Below are 22,766 nucleotides of genomic sequence, written 5' to 3' on the forward strand. Positions count from 1 at the left end.
CTAAAATCCCGTAAACTGTGTGGCCAAAAGGAAAGACAGAAAGAAAAAACCTGTATCTGGAGTCTGCCTACTGGGGAGCTTCCAAATAGGATAAAGATAAGTTAATACTTAATGGCAGTTGGAGTTGGGGTTTCTGTTATTGTAGGTGATGTGGGGGACTGAATTCTCCTGCAGGTGATAGAAATCCAGGCAGAAATAGCACAGCACTTCTCAAATTTTACGAATGGATGAATCACCAGTCAGTCTAAGTGGGGCCCGATATTTTATCATTGTTGTCGTTTAGTCGCTAAGTCATGTCTGACTCTTTCAACACCCCATGGACTGTAGCCAGCCAGGCTCCTCTGTCTGTTGGATTTCCCAGGCAAGAATACTGGAGTGGGTTGCCATTTCCTTCTCCAGGGGATCTTCCCAACCCAGGGAGGGAACTGGTATCTCCTGCATTGGCAGGCAGAATCTTTACCACTGAGCCACCAGGGAAGCCCCCAAGATTGTATAAGGTTCTCCAATGAGGCGGTTGCTGCTGGACTGTGGAGCACACTTTGAGTAGCAACAAAGGAGCTTGATATAAAAGGGGGTCCAGCCAGTCACATCACTGGGAAATCAGAGGCTTCAAGTGCAGCTGAACCCAGGAGCTCAGATAATGTCAGGTTTCTCCTCTGTGCTTCTGCCTTTTGTGTGTGGGTTCTTTCAAAAGAAGGCAATCTCCTTTGGCTGAGAAAGATAGTGACTTGGAGCCCTAATCTCATATCCTCAGATTTTGATCCCCTTTCCATCAGCATCCCTGTATCAAGTCTCAAAGAAGAAACTGTTCAGATGTACCAAGAGTATCAGTATCAGTTATCTATGGTTGCGTTAATACTGTGTAACAACCATGACACTTCAAAGCTATTTAATGATAAGCATTGATTGTTTTTGTCTTTCATTGTCTCTTGTTTATGTGTTACTCAAAAACTTGAGCAAGCCTCAGGAAATTGATTACCCAGAGACCTTGTTAAGACATAGACATCACCCTGAATTTCTGATTGAGTAGGTCTGAGGAAGGGCCTGAGAATTTACATGTCTAATGATGCTGATGCACCTGGTTTAAAGACCATGCTCAGAGAATCACTGTTCTGATCAGTCAGCCTGGACACCTGCTTATTCCTATAATAGGACGACGGGGCAGACAGAATGTACAGGATCACAAAGATTGAGGAGTTTGGGGGATTTTTATATTTATTATTTATTTGGCTCCACTGGGTCTTCATTGCAGCATGTGGGATCTAGTTCCCTGACCAGGGATTGGACCCAGGTCCCCTGCATTGGGAGCATGGAGTCTTAGCCACTGGACCACCAGGGAAGTTCCAAAGAGGGAGGGTTGCTCAAGAAAGGAGGCAGTAAGAATTCTGAGCAGGCAAACCCCACTGCAGTCCAGTGCACATCAATGTCCCAAACCTCCCCACTTAACTGTTTTATACTTAGATTCTTGGACGTGGGTTAGGGAGAGTCCTAGGAGGGAAAGAGCTCAGCTGTACTGTAAACTGAAGAAGGGCTAGTAGAAGAGGGTCAGGGTATGAGAAAGGCAGAGATGTGGATAGTGACATCAGGACCTTAAACATACAGGAGGAACAGGAGATGAGTCTTCATTCTGGGAGCAGTGGGAAGCCATTCAGTTTTTCATGTGGGGTGGGGGGGGTGCTCCCTGGTGGTCCAGTTATTAAGAATCTGCTTTGCAATGCAGGGATGTGGGTTCCATCCCTGTTTGGGGGAACTAAGATCCCACATGCTGAGGAGAAGCTAAGCCCACACGCCACAACCACTAAAGCCCAGACAGCACAACTAAAGAGTCGGTGCCCCGCGATGCAGCAAAATAAATTAATTTTTTAAAAAGAGATGGGGTAAAATCTCACAAAAAATTTTTTTTCACACAAGGGCATGGCTTGATGGGGCGCCCCTGGTGGTTCAGACAGTAAAGAATCTGCTTGCAATGCAGAAGATCCAGGTTCGATCCCTGGGTTAGGAAGATCCCCGTGGAGAAGGAAATGGCAATCCACTCCAGTATTCTTGCCTGGAGAATTCCATGGACAGAGGAGCCTGGCCGGCTACAGTCCATGGGGTCGAAAAGAATCTGACACGATTGAGTGAATGACACACACACACCCATGGCTCGACTGGATGTACAGAAATAAAATTACCCCTGGCAGCTTTCTTGTGACAAATGGATTGGATGTGAGTGCAGAGGAAGAAGAGGTTTATGGTCAGCAAAACGGGACAGAGCAAAAGTTTCTTCAGAGAACTAGATCTTGAAGGATGCATTTGACAGGGTAAGAATGGGGAAGTGCATTCTCTGCAGAGGGAACAGCGTGTGTAACAGTTTTCCCTTGCGGAAGGCAAGAGAAAACTCTAAAGTTCAGTGACCCTTGGACCTCTACACGCTCTACATGCCCAGCACAATCCCTTCAGGCCTCTGCTCAAATGTCACCTTCTTCTAAAAGCCATCCCTAAACTGTCCATTTAAAGAGCCATTCCACCCCCTTTCTCTGCTCTATTTTTCACAAGCGCTATCACTGCCTGAAATTGTGCCATACATCTCTACCAGGTCAGCACTGGTCTTGGTTAACATCCCTGCTCCACTCCTTGCCATGTGCCCTTCTGTTGCTTAATCTCTGTTTCTGTAGCTTAATCTCTGTTTGTTACTGATTGGGGACAGCGGTACCTCTCTCACAGGGCTTTGTGAAATAGATGAATTGGGGTGTGTACGGATGTTCTCACATAATCTGCATTCCCTCTTCTCCCAAAGCATTTCAATTACCTATTAATATACCGTTTGCTCTATCGATTTGCTCTAACAATGTGTTCCTCCTTGTTATTAATAGTCCATCTTTCCCCGTCAAAGTATAAGCTCTATTTTGTTTCCCACTGTATCTCCAGTGCTTAGAACAGTGTCCAGCGCAAAGTGAGCACTGAACAAGAAAGATGAAAGAATAAAAATGGCAGCCTGGCTTGCAGGGCTAGTGCTTCATCATGCCTCATTGTTGCTATGGTGACATTGGAGCCTGCCAGACGATTCTCAGCTTCAGTAACTGTTTTTATCCGGCTCACCCATTGGCCACCGGTGTCTCCGCTGTAGCAGCCAGAAAACTACAACTCCCGGCAAGCTGAGCGCCTCCAGCTCCGACCGCTAAGCGTGGGCGCCTGCGCAGTAGAATCTGCCGCCCGGAGTTTTACTAGAGCGGTTCCGGGCGCAGGGTCGGATGGAAGCAGAATGGGTGAGGTTGGGGGCGGGGGGAGGGGGGGAACCCTTTGCTCGCTGAGCATTGTGGGGCCCCCTAGTTTCTTCTGTCTCTCTCGGGTCTAAAGGGTCTGGGTCTCAGAACATCTCACCGTGAGGTGGGTGGAGGAGACTGCTCCGGTTTCCATAGTAATGAGCCTGGCTAGGTGCGCGGAGGGTTGCTACGGGGGACTGCGGGTAGAGAGAGATCAAAGACTGGCGTTGCCATGGCAACCCTGGGGCAGACGAAGATGGGGGTGAGATGAAGGGATTTAAGGGTTGTCATGGGAGAAAATAGAATAACAGCCCGAGGAACTAACTGAGATGCTCGGAGGAACGGAGGGTGTGATGGGGAATCGGGTGTGAAATTGGGGGCGTTATGAGATACTAGGGGAGTGGGACTGTTTTAACGAATTCTTATGTAAAAAGATCGGAACGAGAATAGGATTGTTTGTGCGGTTGTTACAGGATTCTTATAGAGACGAGTGGAGGCTTGTAGGGAGCATTGGAATGTTTGGGATTGGGGGGGGGGGTTACAGGAAGAGTTTGATGTTGAGGTGTAATCAGAAGTTGTATGGGCTTCACTGGTGGCTCAAACGGTGAAGAATCTGCCTGCAGTGCAGGAGACCCGGGTTGGATCCCCTTCTTGGGTCGGGAAGATCCCCTGGAGAAGAGAATGGCTACCCACTCCAGTATTCTTGCCTGGAGAATTCCATGGACAGAGGAACCTGGCAGGCGACAGTCCATGGGATCACAAGAGTTCGACATGACTGAGCGGCTCACACTGTACAGCTATGTTGTCCAATATTGTAGCAGGTACCCGCATGTGGCTAACTTACAGTGAAATATAATTAAAAATTCAGTTCTTCAGCCACACTCACTCCATTGCAAATACTGTTTTGGACACTGATGATGTAGAACATTTCCATTATCAAAGAAAGTTCTGTTGGCTGGCGCTGATATACAGGGTGAACTGGGATGTTAAAGGGAACTGGAGTTTCCTGACTCCTAACTGTCCGGACATATCTCTTATCACTTGCCATCCTGCCTCACCTACAGCGGGCTCCATCCCTTTGCAAAAACAGAACCAGCTTAATTCATTGTTTGCCCCTTCCAGTCCCTTTCCTGTATTGCTCATCCAACTCTTTGCCTTTCAGGCCTCCCAGGAGAGGATGCCCTGGACAGCCCTATTTAAAGTAGCCCACCACCCTCTTCCTACCACCAGCAACTATCCTATCTCCCTGTATTATTTCTTACAGAAGTTTTATCAGAATCTAAAAAAGTATATTGTTGCCGTCTCTGGGGTCGCACAGAGTCGGACACGACTGAAGCGACTTAGCAGCAGCAGCAGCAGCATTTATCTTTTAATTGCTCATCTTCCCCACTAGGGGGAGGTCTTGTGCTATTTACCATGAAAAATTCCAGTGCCCAGAAGAGTGCCTGGCACAAAGGGGACACTCCATAAATTTTGTTGATTAAACGAATGGAGGCGATTCAGAATTTGAGAGCTGTGGTATTACAGGGGAGATTAGGAGTGTTAGAGTCATAGTAGAGTTGGGGGACATAGAAGAGGAACTGATACCAGGAATTCAAGTGTTAAGGAATTGGGACATAAGTGTTACATTAGAAAATGAATGTGTGCTCCAACTGAAAAGTAAAAATAAAAAACTTTTAAAAGAAAATGTATGAACAAAGCAAACAAACAAAAAGACACACAAATATGGGGGTGGTAGAGGAGGACTTGGGATGTTCCCTGGAACTCATTGCTATTTGCAGGATTATTAAATGCCCAGTGCCTCAGTCTCCTCATCTGTAAATGGAAATAATAGTAGTATCCATCTGATAAGTTTGAAGAATAACTAAGGAATAATACATGCAATGTGTTTGGAAGACTGCCTGTCATCATCAAAATTATCACTGAAGTTAAAGCAGGAGTTGGTATACACAGGGTCCTGCCCCCTTGCTCCACCCCCAAGCTTGGTCTCATGAACCCGGGAAGAACCCTAGGGTTCCAAAAATATGGTTTGAAACCCAGTCTGCTGAAGAAGGCCATTTGAGACTGTGGGCCTGTGTTCTTTGTAGTAAAGAAAGGGTAGCAGTAACTCTTCTCTGTGTAGATAGTACAGACCTCTCTTCACAGTTGGCCTTCTTCCCTCATCAAAATCCTGTGCCTGCCCCCATGCCGATATTTAATCAGCCCTCATTGTGCCAGGTGGTTTACCTACAAGATCACCCCAAACACTCAAGGAGGTGGCTATCGTGATGGCTTTCCAGCTGGGGAAATTAAATCATAGAGGTTCAATGACTTTCCTAAGGACACACAGCAGAGAGGAGGGTAGTTCCCTGCTCAACCTCCACCCCTGCACTTTCAATGGCTCTCATTTTAGCAAAGAATGTCTGAATGGAGTCATACACAGCAGGCCACCAATACGGCTGTCACGCATTTGTTGAGGCTCCTATCTGAGCCTCAGTTTCTTCATGTGGAAAATGGGGCTAATAGTAATGCCCCAAGGCTGTTTTGAAAAATGAGAATGCTGTGCTTATATTTAGCGGATGTTAAGCACATCAGCAATTGGTTATTACTATATATCTGCCCTCCTCGTTTCTTTTTGAGAGACTGAAGCAGTGGTTTGATGTTAAGTGGAGATTAGTGAAGTTACTCGGAGAAGGCAATGGCAAGCCACTCCAGTACTCTTGCCTAGAAAGTCCCATGGATGGAGGAGCCTGGTAGGCTGCAGTCCATGGGGTCGCTACGAGTCGGACGCGACAGAGCGACTTCACTTTCACGCAATGGAGAAGGAAATGGCAACCCACTCCAGTGTTCTTCAGGCAAGAACTGAAGAATCCCAGGGACGGCAGAGCCGGGTGGGCTGTCGTCTATGGGGTCGCACAGAGTCGGACACGACTGAAGTGACTTAGCAGCAGTGAAGTTACTGAGGGAGAGAAAAACCCCTTGTTAATCTCCAGATAAAAACCAGCCACTGTACCAGAAATGCACTGCGCATGCGCATTCGGGTGGGGGATGGGCCGCTGCCTCCATTCCTATTGTGGATGCAGACTCCTGTGAATCCGCAATATACCTGAACCGAAAGGTGAGCCGACGAAGTTTGGGAAGATACGGGTCGAATCTGAAAGGCACTGGGGGAGCCCGAGGTCCGCTCAGTCCTAGTTGAAGGGACTCCCTTTATACTTCGCACCCCTCCCCGCTCGGGTAATGGTCTCGCCCGATTCTCGTTCTCTTCCACCACTCCAGGACATACCAAGTTTCCAGCAGAGGGGTGGGGTAGTAGGGACCATTCAGCAGATGAGGCCTTTGTCTCCCAGGTCAAGAAAAAATGGGGGGAGGGGGAAAAGGGGGTCCATACGGAGGAGGAGCGGGGAGGCCTTCAGGAGACTGTGTCAAGGGGGCGGGGCCTGGAAGACCTTTGTCAAAAAAAAGCAGGCGGGGCCTCTGGGTGGGCGAGTTTATTGGGTGCGAAGGTGGGAGTTGGGGTAGGCGAGTTCATTGTGTGTCCGAATGAGGGGAATGAATGGTTGGGAGAGACCATTGTTTGGAGAAATTTGGGCCATGTTTGGGAGTGATCTCTGTGTGTATGAATGGGGAGGGTCAGGGTGAATGGATGTGCAGGTAACAGGTTTGAATTGTGCTTCGAGGCAGGAGTTGAATTCTGACAGAGAACAGAGGCTCTGAGATGTGGGTGAACAACAGGTGCAAACGCCCCATTGACGGAAGAGTCAAGGACCTACTTGCAGAAGGAGGGTCTGCCAGTTATGGAATGTAAGGTCCGCGGGCAAACATATCGAGAGTGATGCTGGAGAGGATGCGGGGGACATATCAGAGGGGCCCGGACGGCCAGGCTGAGGGGCCTGACGCCGTCCCACGGTACTGCGGAGCCCTGGGCGGGTTGTGAGCCGGAGACAGGCAAGATCAGCTCTGGGTGTAGAAAGACCTGCCTAGGGCCGTGTGCGAAATGGACTGGAGAGGAGAGACCGGAGGCAGGGAGGCCCGGGAGCTAGGCTGGGCGAGGACACCGGTTTCAGGGCTGTGGCGAGGGAGAGTACAGTGTGTAGTTGGTGGCGGAGGCCATGGGAATGTCTGCCATTGTTCCGAGGAGGGTATTGGAGAGAAAAGGCCTTCCTTGCCACCCCCGCCACCCCCAGGGCAGATGAGAACTCTGAGGAGTTCTCCCTTTCAACACCAGCAGCGTGGAGAAAACCCTCCCTGTCCCTCCCTTCTTTCTTCCTCAGCCCCCTTTGCCTCCTCACCACTAGGAGTTGACCTGTAGCAGCCCTGCCTCACCCTCCCTTCAGCATCCAGAGCCCAAGAGCTGATCAGGGACAGACTCCACCTCATGAAGCCGGGAGATGGAGAAGTGGATCCCGGAGAACCCCCAGACTGTCTGGGGTTTGATCCATCTCACCTGAGGACACACCCTGAGGATGCTGAGGACCCAGAAGAAGAGGTGAGACCCCACCCCAGGGGCTGGGTCTCAGTCGGCATAGAGGTTCAAGCAGCAATGAGTTTGATCCCCAGGTCTAACACCTCCTGGCTTGATGAGAAGGAAAGGTCTCGGGGAGAAGTGACATTAGACCAAAGACCCGATCAAGGTGAGGGAGGGGAAAAGGGTCCCAGGCACCAACTCCCTTGAGGAGGCTTTGGGTGTGGCCAGAGCCTGGTGGGCCTAGGGGAGACAGGAGAGATGAGGTCAAAGGGGGAACGCAGGCGGGTCGTGCAGGGCCTCCTGGGTCTTGGTGTGGACTCTTCAGGGCACTGAGCGGAGAACCGACGTGAGCTCACGTAGGTGTTAACAGGCGCCCTCTGGCGGCCGCGTGGGGAACAGACCTGGGGATTGGAGTTTGAGGCAGGGAACCGAGAGAGCAGACAATTGCAGTAACCCGGGCAAGAGATGGGACTTCCCAGGTGGCACCAGCGGTAAAGAGCCCGCCTGCGAGTGCAGAAGACATAAGAGACGCGAGTTCGATCCCTGGGTCGGGAAGATCCCTTGGAGGAAGGCACGGCAACCCACTCCAGTATTCTTGCCAGGAGAACCCCATGGACAGAGAAGCCTGGTGGGCTACGGTCCATAGGGTCACAAAGAGTCGGACACGACTGAGCACGCCGCACGGGCAAGAGGTGATTGGGCTCATAAGAGGGTGCTGTCTGTGGAGGTGATGAGATGTGGTCCAATTCTGGATGTATTTTCAAGTTGGCGCCAACAGGCTTAATAAGGGATTAGATGAAGGTGTGTGAGAAAGAGGTGGCAGGTTTTTGCCCCGAGCACTTGGAAAGGAAGAAGCTGCCTTTTCCTCAGATGAAGGCATCAGAAGGGCCAGGCGTGGAGTGAGGGGACAGGACTTCAATCATAACCCATTTGACCCGCATCGCCGCCGCTCCAGGAGGGAGGTCCCGTTATCTGCCCATTTTGCAGATCAGACAGTTGCAGTTTCAAGCCACGGTCATGCCTAGGCAGCTGTGGAATCGGGGGAGAGGGGGCGGATGACCCTAGGACTGTGCCCTGTCTCCACCTCTCCCAGGCGCCCGGAGGAGCCGAGGCAGAGTCGGGGACCCTGGTGCAGCTCATCGACGAGCACGGGGCGTACTCGACCGCGCGCCTGGTGCCCGACGGTTCCGTGGAGGAGCACTCCGAGAAGAGGGGGCCAGGCTTGCTCCGCGCCGGCTCTGAGGGCTGGGAGGGGCTGGCGCGGCCCAGGCGATTCAGCTGCGCCGCCTGCGGGAAGGCCTTCAAGCGCGCGTGGGAGCTGCTGAGCCACGAGGTGGTGCACACGGCCGCGCGGCCCTTCCGCTGTGGCCTGTGCGCGGCCGCCTTCAAACGCCACTCGGACTGCAAGAGTCACCGGCTGGTGCACAGCGACGAGCGGCCGCACGGCTGCGACGCCTGCGGCAAGCGCTTCAAGCGAGCCAGCAACCTACAGGTGCGGTCCGCGGGGCGGGGCCAAAGGAGGCGGGGCCTGCAGAAAAGGGGTAGGGCTGAACGGGGATGGGTGAGGTGTCCAGAGATGGGCGGGGCCTGTAGAAAGGGGCGGGGCAGGGCGTTGAACCAGATGTTGTTCAGCTGCTCAGTAGAGTCTGACTCTGCGACTCCATGGAGTGCAGCACGCCAGGCTTCCCCGTCCTTCACTATCTTCCGGTGTTTGCTCAAACTTACGTCCATTGAGACCAGGGAACCTGAAATTATTTGCCCAAGGAGCCCTAAGGCTGCTTCCAGGGCTGTCTCCAGATCCACCATCCCCAGGTGCACTTTGCCCCCCTCTAGAAGGCATAACCCCTCTAGCCTGGAAGGGAGGCAGGGAGGCTTGGGCATCTGGGCAGGGCTATCCATCTGTGGGTGCAATATCCCCTGAGGCCTGAGAAGCCCCTGCCAGCTGACCTGGGCCACCGAGTTCTAGTGTGCAATTCTGAGGATTCCAAAAATTGTGAATTCGAACCTAGGCTTCTAGATCATGGTGAAGGTCTATTTGTTAAGGAGAAGGAGGAACTTATTTCATTTGATAGTTTGATTTGTAGTTTTAAAAAATGCTTAAACAATTGGTATGTGTACCTTCATGGGCTTCCCTGATGGCTCAGTGGGAAAGAATTCACCTGCCAAACAGGAGGCGGGAGTTCAATTGGGTTGGGAAGAAAGAGCCCCTGGAGAAGGGAATGGCAACCCGCTCCAGTATGCTTGCCTGGGAAATCCCATGGACAGAGGGGCGTGCGGGCTACAGTCCATGGGGTCGCCAAAGAGTCGGGCGTGAATCAGCAACTGAACCACAACAAATGTATACTTTAACCTAATCTCTTTCCCGGAGACCTAGGAGGACTAGGGGTGAATCTGTCTGGAGAGGAGTGTCGTGCAGAGATGCGTGTCCTCACTCCCTATGCTCTCCCCGTCCCTAGGAGCACCGCCGCATCCACACCGGCGAGCGTCCCTTCCCCTGCCAGTCCTGCCCGAAGCGCTTCAAGACCCCCTACGAGCTGCATCGCCACGAGCCGCTGCACGCTCCCTCGAGGCCCTTCCCCTGCCCGGACTGCGGCAAGGCCTTCGCGGCAGGGCCGGCCCTGCTTCTCCACCGGCGGCAGCACTGCGTGGACAAGCTGCACGCGTGCGGGGTGTGCGGCAAGCGCTTCACCCACAGTCACAGCCTGCGGGTGCACGAGCGCGTGCACACGGGCGATCGGCCCTTCGTGTGCCCGCTGTGCGCCAAGGCCTTCAAGCAGTCCAACGCGCTGGCCTCTCACCGCCGCGTGCATTCAGGGGAGCGGCCCTACCGGTGCGCCACGTGCGGCAAGGCTTTCAAGCAATCGTCCTACCTTGCCATCCACCGGCGCACGCACACAGGCGAGCGGCCCTACCCCTGCGACGCCTGCGGCAAAGCCTTCTCCAGGCCCTCGCTGCTCCTGCAGCATCGCCGGGTGCACAGCCCTGTGCGCCCCCACGCCTGTCGCTTCTGCCCCAGGCACTTCAAAGACCTGAACTACCGCGCAGTCCACGAGAGGCTGCACACGGGAGACACGCCCTACAAGTGTGGTCTCTGTGGCAAGGGCTTCGCGCATCCCAGCAACCTGCTGCAGCATCAGAGCGTGCACCCGGATGGGTGAGGGTGGGGTGTGGGGCCGCGAGGAGGCCAACGAGGGCTCCAGAGCTGGAATGGGAGGAAACCCGGTCCAGTGGACGCCGGGTTTCGGACAGCGCCGTCCAATAGCATCTCTGCAGAAACACTGTGCATCTAGGTGTCCAGTGTCTTAGCACCAGGCCCCTGTGGTTCCTCTGAGCGTTTGAAACCTGGTTAGTGCCCCTGTGGACGTGATTTTTTTGGAGGGGTGTAACTTTTTAGTTTGCAGTCCTTTAGACTCACAAGAAGTTGCAAAGATTAGCACAGAGCTTTCCCATGTACCCTTCACCCAGCTCCCTGCCATGGATACCATCTTAGCCTTCCTGGCACCATGTACCTGCGTGCATGCTCAGTCCTGTCCGATTCTTTGCGACCCCTTGGACTGTAGCCCGCCAGGCTCCTTTGTCCATAGGGTTTCCCAGGCAAGAATACTGAGTGGGTTTCCATTTTCTTCTCCAGGGGATCTCCCCGACCCAGAGATTGAACCTGTGTCTCCTGCACTGGCAGGCCGGGTTTTTGTTTTTGTTTTTACCACTGAGCCACCTGGGAAGCCCCAGCATACTCCCAATAACCAGGAAATTGATTCTCATAAGATTCTGTTAACTCAGGTACAGATCTTATTCAGAGATCACCAAAACATAAGTGACTATTTAAGCTCACTGAATTTAAATCAATTTCCATTTAAATAGCCACCGGTGTCTACTTGCTGCCATCCTGGACAGTGCAAGTCTAAGGCCTGAAGGCATGAGGGGTGCTGGGCAGTGGCTGTGACATTTGAAGAACTGTCGTACATGCCCATGTGAGCCACTTAATATTCTTGAGAAGGACTTTGCAGAGGACCTTTAACAGAGACTTTTTTTTTTCCCTTTCAAAGCCAAGAGGAAAGTTTATAAATCTCATTCCAGGGCAGAAAGTGCCCACATTGAAACCCAACACACTGGTATTATGCGGTGTAAATTTACATGGTAATAACTTTGACCAAATCACAGCTGCTCCCAGGTGTAGCCTCTTAGGTGACCCTTTGGCTGTTTCGGCTTTCCTTATAACTAAAACATCAATGTGATAATGAGGTCATGTGGTCATCTTGTGTCTTCCCATGCATAAAAAAGCGCTGAATTCCTTCACTTGGAATATCTGGTTTTCCTTAAATAACAATAATCATTTGATGTTCTGACTACCTGCCCTTTGTTGCAAAACCTCTGTATGACCTGGGTCGTCCCCTTGCCTCCTCAGAGCAGTTCTCTCAGTGTCATTTGAGATGCTGCCTCCCAGGCTTGAAGTCCTAAGAATTCCCACCGAATAAAACATAACTGTCAACTTTTAGTTGGTGACTGTTTTTTTTTAAGTCGACGATGCAATTGTCTGTATAGTACTGTGCCGTAATAGATCTATAATACTTTTCACACAAATAATACATAAAAAACCAGACACTAAAAATACAGAAAACTTTTTTAATCTTAGAGAACCTCAAAAAGTACAGTAGTGCAGTACAGCAGCTGGCATACAGGGGCTGGCACCGAGTGAACAGGACAGAAGAATCACTAACCGGAGGAGAGAGACGTGGTGGGGGATGGCAGAGCTGAAGGGACATCAGCAATAGGAGACAGAGGGCAAGCCACAAATTCACCCACTCCTGACGTTGATGGCACAGATTCTGGTTCCTTGCTGGATTCAATTTTATCTACTCCCATGAAGAAACGATCTGGTGATGTCTGGTTCGCAGCTCTCTCTTTTTTTTTTCTCCTCATAGATGACACGGCAGTACTGGATTGCATTCTGAACAGCTGACGCAACCTCCCTGTACCATTCTCCGTTCAGGTCCCGTGCTTCAAAACACAAACAGTGCCTCCTGGAATGAAGAAAATCCCCTTCCCCTTTCCTGCATCATGAATCTCTTCGGTTCTTCAGTGAGTTCTTCTTCCTCTTGTCTCTCGTTGTCCTTTCTCCGGGCTTCTGATTCCATCAGGTCTTCATCAGTTTCATTAGTAAGCTCCTCGTGGCACACCAGGGAGTTCAGTGAAGTCATCCTCTTGTAGATCTGGCTTGAATTAAAGGTACTGTACCACAGAACTCTACGTAGTACTGTCCAGTAAAGGACGCAAAACACAACCACTTACAGAGAATGTGTGCAAGAGACAATGTACTCCAGCTATGTGAACTAACTTATGTGATTGGACATGATTACACACAACACCCACATCTTTGAGAGTTCACAACATGCAGGTTTTGTATGTAGGCGACTTACTATATTCCCAGAGTTGGTTGAGCAAGGTAGCAGCCACATTTTCAATAGAGCAAAATCAAGCAGATAAAGTTAGTTTTAATCACATTGTAATATGCATTTTAACTCAAAATATTGTAAACAAGCGGAGAAGGCGATGGCACCCCACTCCAGTACTCTTGCCTGGAAAATCCCATGGACGGAGGAGCCTGGTAGGCTACAGTCCATGGGGTCTCGAAGAGTCGGACACAACTGAGCGACTTCACTTTTACTTTTCACTTTCATGCATTGGAGAAGGAAATGGCAACCCACTCCAGTGTTCTTGCCTGGAGAGTCCCAGGGACATGGGTGGGTGGGTGGCTGCGGAGGTGGTGCTCGTGGGCTGCCGTCTCTGGAGTCACACGGAGTCGGACACGACTGAAGTGACTTAGCAGCAGCATTGCAAACAAGTAGTCAGTATGGAAATTATTAATTTCATATTGATGTGCTCTTTTTCATTATAAGACTTCCAGTCTGTATGTATTTTTTAATGGAGAACTTGTCTCAATTCATACTCAGCCCCATTTCAGAGTTCAAGAGCCACACAGCATTTTTTTTCCTTCTGTAAATTATAGAGACTCTTTGGTTGTCACAGGAAGTTGTGGATATGAGACCATCTATTGGATATCTTTCAAGAAAAGATGATTCTCAGCTTGGAGAGGGAAGAAGTCAATTTGGAAGTAATCTTACTGTTTTTCAGCAGCACAAAAGGACAGACGGTTGGGTAGCAGGATGAAAATATCCCAGTAATTCTCTTCAGTCTTGAATCTTTCTCAGGTTTATGAAACACATAGAAGACAATGAAGTTGTTTGAGCAATGAAAGAAAACGAAGCAACTTACCAGCAAAAGAATAGTGTGGGTGGCTTTGATTTCAGGAGATGACTGGGGAGAGAGGCTGGGGCTGTGAATGTGCTGGGCCCTTTGGCGGTGTTTGTAGAGGAGATTCACGGTGTAGAGACTGGACCACATCATGAGGATCACAAAGAGGAGATCTCGAATTATTACGACACTTCCAAATGCAACCGAATGATTCTGTCTCAACTGACTCGTTTGGCAGTGTAGTGTCGAATACTCCAAACCAACAATCGTGACATTGTGATTGGCTTCTACAGTTTCAATGATGTAGCTATAGATGAGCATGTTGGTGATCCAGAAGAAAAGGAAAGAGGAGTAAATGCACGTAGAGAGTTTAGATCTAAGCCACGCCCACCTCGAATGAATAGGACTGATAGTGATGGCTTGGTACCCACTCAGGAGAGCAGTGGTACAGATGGAAAGACCCCGGGTAACTCTATATATGTACAAAGTGGCCTTACAGCCAACATCATCCAGAAAATGTTTTACTCCGAAGGATGACACAATGTCTGGTATCAACTTGAACAAGATGGTCAAAGCATTGACCGAGGTCAGATGTATACAGATCAAATCTATGGGTTTTTTCAGGTGATTTTTATCTAAGAAGATACACACACAAAGCATGAAAAGCAATGAGTTCCCCATGAACCCAATACTAATTTGAAATATGAAGAAAAGTCCCCAGATCACTTCACTTGGAAACATTATGAGATGGATGTTTTATACACTATAATGGGGTCAACCAGGTTTAAAATAAAATCAATTATATTGTGAAGTTATACACAATGGAGGCTGTGAAAGGATATAAGGATTGACAGTTCAGTGTCAAGGTAAGGGGTAGGAATGTTTAACTCTTCTGTATTTCAGGCCAAGATGTGTCACTTCCAGACCCTCAATTCCAGGAATTCTTGAGAATCTCTGATATAGAATTAGGTCTAAAAAATGGAGAATTCACAAATAATATTAGAATTAAAAAATGTTGCTAGGACGGAGAAGTTGACAAATACTAGAAAAATAACATGATATTACAATCATCGAGCCAACTCACTGGAAAAGACCCTGATGCTGAGAAAGATTGAAAGCCAACGGAGAAGAGGGTGACAGAGGAAGAGATGGTTGGAAGGCATCACGGACTCAGTGGACATGAGTTTGAGCAAGCTCTGGGAGATGGTGAAGGACAGGGGAGCCTGGCATGCTGCAGTCCAGGAGGTCTCAAAGAGTCCAACGTGACTTAGCAACGGAACAACAACGACACCGTTATCTATGCCAGTAAATTTGGAAATTTAGGAGACTGGGGGACAAAATTCCAGAAGACTTTAACTTACCCCCCAAATATATTGACATAATAGAAAGACATAAGTATATAAAGTTCCTCATGATAACACTGATCAGTAGGAAAAACTCATCCAGAAGATATACCGAAGAATGTTTCGATGTTGAAGTGTGCCAAACACAGCAGATATAAATAACATCTATGAACCACTGCTAAGGGGAGAATAACAGAATATTCCATCAATCATATTATGGGCTTAACATAACTTTGGAAGCAAAAAAATAACAAAGTATGAAAAAGACAAGGCCAACTCTATTACATAAGCAAAAACTTCAAAAAAAGTTACAGAATAACTGTAAAATTATGTTTACAGTGCATTAAAACAGCAAGCACTTAATCAAAGGTTTATCTGAACATAAAGATAAGCTGAACAGTTGAAACTTCATCTGCATGATTACCCAAACTAGTAGGCTAAAAGAACAAAAGTAGATGATCACTTTAATATATGCAGAAGATCGTATGATAAAATTTAAGATATTCAACATATATTTATGATAGAAATATTTAGGTATTAACAATGGAAAGGAATAATCTTACCCTGACAAAAGCATCAACAATGACAAGACTCCTAATTCAGGCTACATAAGAAAAGCTTTACATTTGAGATCGGCACTAAGTAAAAATATTTTCTCTCACTCCTTCTATTCCTCATTTTTTCAGATTTCATGGCCTTTACTGTAAAGAAAGAAAGTGAAGAAGGAAGACTTTTTGTCATTGACAATATATAAATTTAAAGAAGGAAACCAATATTATTGGTTATTATTGAATTATTGGACTATTTAAGAGTGATTTTCAGGATTACTGAAAGCAAAGTCAGTAAAAAAATTTTTTTTGGATTTCTATGTGCGAACATAAAAACAGTTTTTAAGTGCAATTTAAAGTGCTATTAATATAGCATAAAATCTGTTAAATCTAGGAGTTAATGTGTGATTAGAAATATGTAAAACTTCTAAGAGGAAACAATGGTGTATATTTGTCTACATGTGATTAAAGCATTTTAATTGAAAATTATGTAAAATAATTTGAGATAAATGACATTATCCATAAAAATACAATAACAAAAGGTATTATCTATTAAAAATAAAATCTTAAAATAGAAAAACAAAGGTGAGACATACTGATGGCTGGAAAAGGAATGAAGTGAAACTAAGAGGCAAATTTTATCACATGTAAATTTACAGCAACTAAATGTAGAGAAAGGGCTTCCCCCCTGGTTCAGTAAAGAACCTGTCTGCAAATGCAGGAGACACGGGAGATGTGTGTTCGATCCCTGGGTTTGGGAAGATCTCCTGGAGGAAGGAAATGGCAACCCACTCCAGTATTCTTGCCTGGAGAATTCCAGGGACAGAGGAGTCTGGCGGGCTACAGTCCATGGGGTCTCACAGAGTTGGACACGACGGAGTAATGAAGCACAACCCAAATGAAGAGAACAGAGACAAAAGAAAACGTAAATAAAGGGTGATATTAGCTGATACATGGACCATATGGAATTTTCAAATAGCTGCTAATAATACACTGAAAGTCAAAATACAATAAAGAAAATGTGATATGGTTTTAAATGGAAACAAAAAGACGGACAGTGAAACAGTATTGGAGAGCAATAAGTGATACTAATGAGTAAAAGAAATGAAAGAAAAGAAAGCAGAGCAATAGAAAAGAGAATGGGGGCTATATTAGAAGAAAGAAGATAAAATACGCTTCTATTGAACAGAAAATTAACTGAAGGTTAAGTCTGAAAAAAATGGCAGACTCCATAAGGAAGTTTTGAATGGGGAAAGGGAATACTGGAAAGGTCTCCATACCACTGTCCCTTTCTTGAGGCTGAGAGTCTCAGATCCTTAAGGAAAGCAGTCAGATTTCCCAAGAAGGCGGAAGCATCTTGGACAGGCTGGGTCTGACCCACAAGGAGTGTATATGGGAGACCAGATAGCAGGGCTTCTCCTCCCAGGGGGTCCCCTTATCACCTGCTGTCTCCAGCACCTTGTTTGCTGGGGTCATCCTGATGCACCCAGAGGGGAGCAAATTGCTCTCCCAGATGCAAAGTGATTCTCCTGGTAAACTTATTAGATTTATTGATGAGGAGGCAAAGGCACCATCTGGGGATGTACATTTTCCCAATAGATCTACATCATGAACTTCAGAATCGAGAGACGTGATCAAAGTCAGTTTTCACTTCGCTGATGGAAATTCCCCCAAGACTTGTTAAACTCTGACTTCAGAGCAGCTCCTCAGAAATCATGGTTCACTTTCCCTCTTTAGCCTTTTATGCCTCCTGCTTTTTTTTTTAATTAATTAATTAATTTTAATTGGAGGCTAATTACTTTACAATATTGTAGTGGTTTTGCCATACATTGACATGAATCAGCCATGGGTGTACATGTGTTCCCCATCCTGAAACCCCGTTCCCACCTCCCTCCCCGTCCCATCCTTCTGGGTCATCCCAGTGCACCAGCCCTGAGCACCCTGCCTCAAGCATCGAACCTGGACTGGCAATCTGTTTCACATATGATAATATACATGTTTCAATGCTATTCTCTCAAATCATCCCACCCTCGCCTTCTCCCACAGAATCCAAAAGTCTGTTCTTTACATCTGTGTCTCTTTTGCTGTCTCGTATGTAGGGTCATCATTACCATCTTTCTAAATTCCACATATATTATGCCTCCTGCTTTTATTGTTTACTTTTCGCGCAGTTTTGTTGAAATAGAGTTGACATGTAACACTGTGTAAGTTTAAGGAGTATAATGTGGTGATTTGATACACTGAACTGCATGGGTTTGCAAATGAGCGGATCCACTTATACATGGATCATTTTTCCCACTAATTATGTACTGCAGTTCTACACGATCCACGGTTGACTGAATTCACTGATCCAAGACCACAAATACAGAGGGCTCACTGGATTTTCAATTGTGTGGGCATCAGAGCCCCTAACCTTCGTGTTGTTGGTCAACTGATATTGCAAAATGACTACCATAATACAGGCAATGTCTCAGCTATCTCACATGATTACCTGTGTGCCTGTGTCTCTCTGCGTGTGTAGGACATTCAAGATCGACACTCCCAGTAACTCTCAAGTATACAGTGCAGTCTTGTTAATTAGTGTTAACTAGAGTAACCAGGCTATTGACTAGAGTCCCAGAAATTATTCGTTTTAGAAATGGCAGTTTGTGTCCTTTGACCAAGATCTCTCAATTTCCCCCATTGTCCAGCCCCTGACAATCACATTCTGCTGTCTGTTTCTAGGAGTCAGCCTTTCTTAATTTTCATTTTAAAATTTTAAATTATGGTATCTTTTATTATTTTTAAAATTTTTATTGAAATTACGTTGTGTTTGTTTCAGGTGTACAGCAAGGTGATTCAGTTATCAGTTCAGTTCAATTCAGTCACTCAGTTGTGTCCAACTATTTGCGACCCCATGAATCGCAGCACGCCAGGCCTCCCTGTCCATCACCAACTCCCGGAGTTCACCCAGACTCACGTCCATCGAGTCAGTGATGCCATCCAGCCATCTCATCCTCTGTCGTCCCCTTCTCCTCCTGCCCCCAATCCCTCCCAGCATCAGAGTCTTTTCCAATGAGTCAACTCTTCGCATGAGGTGCCCAAAGTACTAGAGTTCCAGCTTTAGCATCATTCCTTCCAAAGAAATCCCAGGGCTGATCTCCTTCAGAATGGACTGGTTGGATCTCCTTGCAGTCCAAGGGACTCTCAAGAGTCTTCTCCAGCACCATAGTTCAAAAGCATAAATTCTTCAGCACTCAGCCTTCTTCACAGTCCAACTCTCACATCCATACATGACCACAGGAAAAACCATAGCCCTGACTAGACGAACCTTTGTTGGCAGAGTAATGTCTCTGCTTTTGAATATGATATCTAGGTTGGTCATAACTTTGCTTCCAAGGAGTAAGGATCTTTTAATTTCATGGCTGCAGTCACCATCTGCAGTGATTTTGGAGCCCCCAAAAATAAAGTCTGACACTATTTCCACTGTTTCCCCATCTATTTCCCATGAAGTGATGGGACCAGATGCCATGATCTTTGTTTTCTGAATGTTGAGCTTTAAGCCAACTTTTTCACTCTCCACTTTCACTTTCATCAAGAGGCTTTTGAGTTCCTCTTCACTTTCTGCCATAAGGGTGGTGTCATCTGCATACCTGAGGTTATTGATATTTCTCCCGTCAATCTTGATTCCAGCTTGTGTTTCTTCCAGCCCAGCGTTTCTCATGATGTACTCTGCATAGAAGTTAAATAAACAGGGTGACAATATACAGCCTTGACGTACTCCTTTTCCTATTTGGAACAAGTCTGTTGTTTCATGTCCAGTTCTAACTGTTGCTTCCTGACCTGCATACAGGTTTCTCAAGAGGCAGGTCAGGTGCTCTGGTATTCCCATCTCTTTCAGAATTTTCCACAGTTTATTGTGATCCACACAGTCAAAGGCTTTGGCATAGTCAATAAAGCAGAAATAGATGCTTTTCTGGAACTCTCTTGCTTTTTCCATGATCCAGCGGATGTTGGCAATTTGATCTTTGGTTCCTCTGCCTTTTCTAAAACCAGCTTGAACATCAGGAAGTTCACAGTTCACATATTGCTGAAGCCTGGCTTGGAGAACTTTGAGCATGACTTTACTAGCGTGTGAGATGAGTGCAATTGTGCGGTAGTTTGAGCATTCTTTGGCATTGCCTTTCTTTGGGATTGGAATGAAAACTGACCTTTTCCAGTCCTGTGGCCACTGCTGAGTTTTCCAAATTTGCTGGCACATTGAGTGCAGCACCTTCACAGCATCATCTTTCAGGATTTGAAATAGCTGCACTGGAATTCCATCACCTCCACTAGCTTTGTTTGTAGTGATGCTTTCTAAGGCCCACTTGACTTCACATTCCAGGATGTCTGGCTCTAGATGAGTGATCATACCATCATGATTATCTGGGTCATGAAGATCTTTTTTGTACAGTTCTTCTGTGTATTCTTTCCATCTCTTCTTAATATCTTCTGCTTCTGTTAGAAGAAATGTTAGAAAATACACTGGTCATAACAAACACCCTCTTCCAACAACACAAGAGAAGACTCTATACATGGACATCACCAGATGGTCAACACCAAAATCAGATTGATTATATTCTTTGCAGCCAAAGATGGAGAAGCTCTATACAGTCAACAAAAACAAGACCAGGAGCTGACTGTGGCTCAGATCATGAACTCCTTATTGCCAAATTCAGACTGAAATTGAAGAAAGTAGGGAAAACCACTAGACCATTCAGGTATGACCTAAATCAAATCCCTTATGATTATACAGTGGAAGTGAGAAATAGATTTAAAGGCCTAGATCTGATAGATCTGATAGAGTGCCTGATGAACTATGGAATGAGGTTTGTGACATTGTACAGGAGACAGAGATCAAGACCATCCCCATGGAAAAGAAATGCAAAAAAGCAAAATGGCTGTCTGGGGAGGCCTTACAAATAGCTGTGAAAAGAAGAGAATCGAAAAGCAAAGGAGAAAAGGAAAGATATAAGCATCTGAATGCAGAGTTCCAAAGAACAGCAAGAAGAGGCAAGAAAGCCTTCCTCAGTGATCAATGCAAAGAAATAGAGGAAAACAACAGAATGGGAAAGACTAGAGATTCAGTTATACATATACATAAATATACTCTTTTTTAGATTCTTTTCCCATATAGGCCATTACAGAGTATTGAGTAGAGTTCCCTGTGCTATAAGTAGGTCCTTATTAGTTATCTCTTTTATATACAGCATTGGGTATATGTCAATCCCAATCTCCCACTTTACCCTCCTCCCCACCCCTACTTTTAATCATTAGGCTGTTTTCTACACCTGTGATTCTCTTTCTGTTTTGTAAACAAGTTCATTTGTACGACTTTCTTTGACACCACATATAAGCAACACCATTGGATATTTATCCTGAATTAGGCTTTTTTAGATTCCACATATAAATGAGATCATGTGGCTTGCCTTTCTCTGTCTGACTTATCTCGAAAAGCATAATAATCCCCAGTTTCCCAAATTGTTCCAAATGGCAGGTTTTCCTTTTTTAAAAAAAATATTTCTTTTTATTTATTTTGGTTACACTGTGTCTCAGTTGTGGCTCTTGGGATCTTTAGTTGGTGCATGTGGGATGTCGGTCCCTGACCAGGGATCAAACCCGGGCCCCTGGCATTGGGAGCACAGTCTTAGCCACTGGGCCACCAGGCAAGTCCCACCTGTTTGTTTGTTTTTTTTTAATTGCATCCTATTGATATTCACCAATCCAAAAACCCAGCCATTCATAATTGCCGTATTTTATCCAGGCTTTGCCTATTAAAAGTTTTGTTTCTTTTTAACTGAAATATTGTTGCCAGACATTATGCCTGTTAAGGTTTTAGGATGCTATTGGCTAGGCAAAAAAAATCTTTTTCAAATGAAAGACAACTACACAAGAGAAAATAGTTTGATCTTTAAGGGTAATGGAGAGCGTGGCAACATTCCTTTATCACAATATTCCTTGGGTGTCTATATGGGCTAGACATGAGTCCAGCCATCTAGGATGCTGGCAATGACGAAGGAGACATATGCATTGCCCCTTCCTATACTGGACCAAAAAAATCACACCAAGAAACCCAAAGACTCTTATTATCTGAATGATCAGACATTTACCTGGAAGCAGGACCAGGTATGCCAAGACCTGGAGATGCAAGTGTCCGGCTGCCCTGGAATGTGACTGCAGGCTTGAAGTCCCAAACACATAGACAGGACCCAAGCAAGATGGTAACCTGCCTGGGCAAGAGGAGATTCATCATGTAGGTGACCTTGAATCTCTGGACAGTATCGTGGGGCAGGAGATGAGATGACATGGGGAAGATTCAGTAGAAGAAGGATGACCAGTAGCTGAGGACCCCAAAATGACAGGGTCAGCTCCACCAACAGTGTGACAAAGTCACCCCATCCTAACAAAACACACTGGCACATACAGACAAAACTCAATGAAAGAGTCAGAGATTGTTTCATGATATGGATTCTCCCACATTGGTTTCAACTATTCCACTATTCCCAGGAATTCAGTTGGTTTTATTTTTCCCCACTACATATAACAGTTCAGGGAATATCTTTCCATATCTTTTCTCTGTGTATAGGTGCTCTTATGTTATAGAACTGATTTCTAAAGGTGGCTTTTGGGGTCAAGTGACAATTCAAAATTTTAACCTATGTTTCCACACTATTCAAAAAGTGTAAGGCAGTTCATAGCTCCTCTACTAATTTCATCTTATAAAGTCTTATATAAATGCTTCTTTGCATAATATTGCCCGAGGTGATGAATTTCTACTCTTGAAGACATTCCTTTCTGAGTCTTTATAAGTATCAAATAGAGAAAGTCCTTTACAAAAGATGTATTGCAGATTTTTTTTTATATCCAGCATCCAGGGATTTGATAACCTATAGATCTTCTGACCTATATCAGG

At 46.5% G+C, this 22,766-nt stretch overlaps 2 protein-coding genes across 8 annotated transcripts; one reads left to right on the plus strand and one right to left on the minus strand.

Moving 5' to 3' along the window:
* The first annotated feature begins 3,207 nt into the window (after window positions 1-3,207).
* LOC147354155 (uncharacterized) lies at window positions 3,208-12,187 on the plus strand. 7 transcript variants are annotated; one of them, XM_086349701.1, is made up of 5 exons: window positions 6,205-6,342; window positions 6,905-7,028; window positions 7,499-7,713; window positions 8,786-9,184; window positions 10,149-12,187. In XM_086349701.1, the coding sequence occupies exons 3-5, from the start codon at window positions 7,603-7,605 to the stop codon at window positions 10,848-10,850; spliced, it is 1,212 nt and encodes a 403-aa protein (XP_086205827.1). In that variant the 5' UTR covers window positions 6,205-6,342; window positions 6,905-7,028; window positions 7,499-7,602; the 3' UTR covers window positions 10,851-12,187. The 7 variants fall into 7 exon arrangements, with proteins under 7 accessions (XP_086205833.1, XP_086205827.1, XP_086205829.1 ...); XM_086349703.1 differs by having other exon boundaries at window positions 7,523-7,713; XM_086349702.1 differs by having other exon boundaries at window positions 6,254-6,342; window positions 6,909-7,028.
* Window positions 12,188-13,755: 1,568 nt separating this feature from the next.
* On the minus strand, window positions 13,756-14,685 carry LOC147354156 (vomeronasal type-1 receptor 2-like). Its single transcript, XM_086349709.1, has one exon. It carries the CDS (start codon window positions 14,683-14,685, stop codon window positions 13,756-13,758), a length of 930 nt encoding a protein of 309 aa, XP_086205835.1.
* Window positions 14,686-22,766: the final 8,081 nt, after the last annotated feature.

Source organism: Bos grunniens, chromosome 18 (assembly GCF_055505025.1).
Source record: "Bos grunniens cultivar Pamir isolate PY7600 chromosome 18, Bosgru_T2T1.0, whole genome shotgun sequence".
NCBI lineage: Eukaryota > Metazoa > Chordata > Mammalia > Artiodactyla > Bovidae > Bos > Bos grunniens.

Coding starts and splice junctions, on each gene's coding strand:
- LOC147354155 (XM_086349707.1), top strand. CDS start 7,603: ATGAAGCCGGGAGATGGAGAAGTGGATCCCGGAGAACCCCCAGACTGT. Junction 7,714..8,785: donor CTGAGGACCCAGAAGAAGAG/GTGAGACCCCAC, acceptor CACCTCTCCCAG/GCGCCCGGAGGAGCCGAGGC. Junction 9,185..10,148: donor AGCGAGCCAGCAACCTACAG/GTGCGGTCCGCG, acceptor CCCCGTCCCTAG/GAGCACCGCCGCATCCACAC.
- LOC147354156 (XM_086349709.1), bottom strand. CDS start 14,685: ATGTTTCCAAGTGAAGTGATCTGGGGACTTTTCTTCATATTTCAAATT.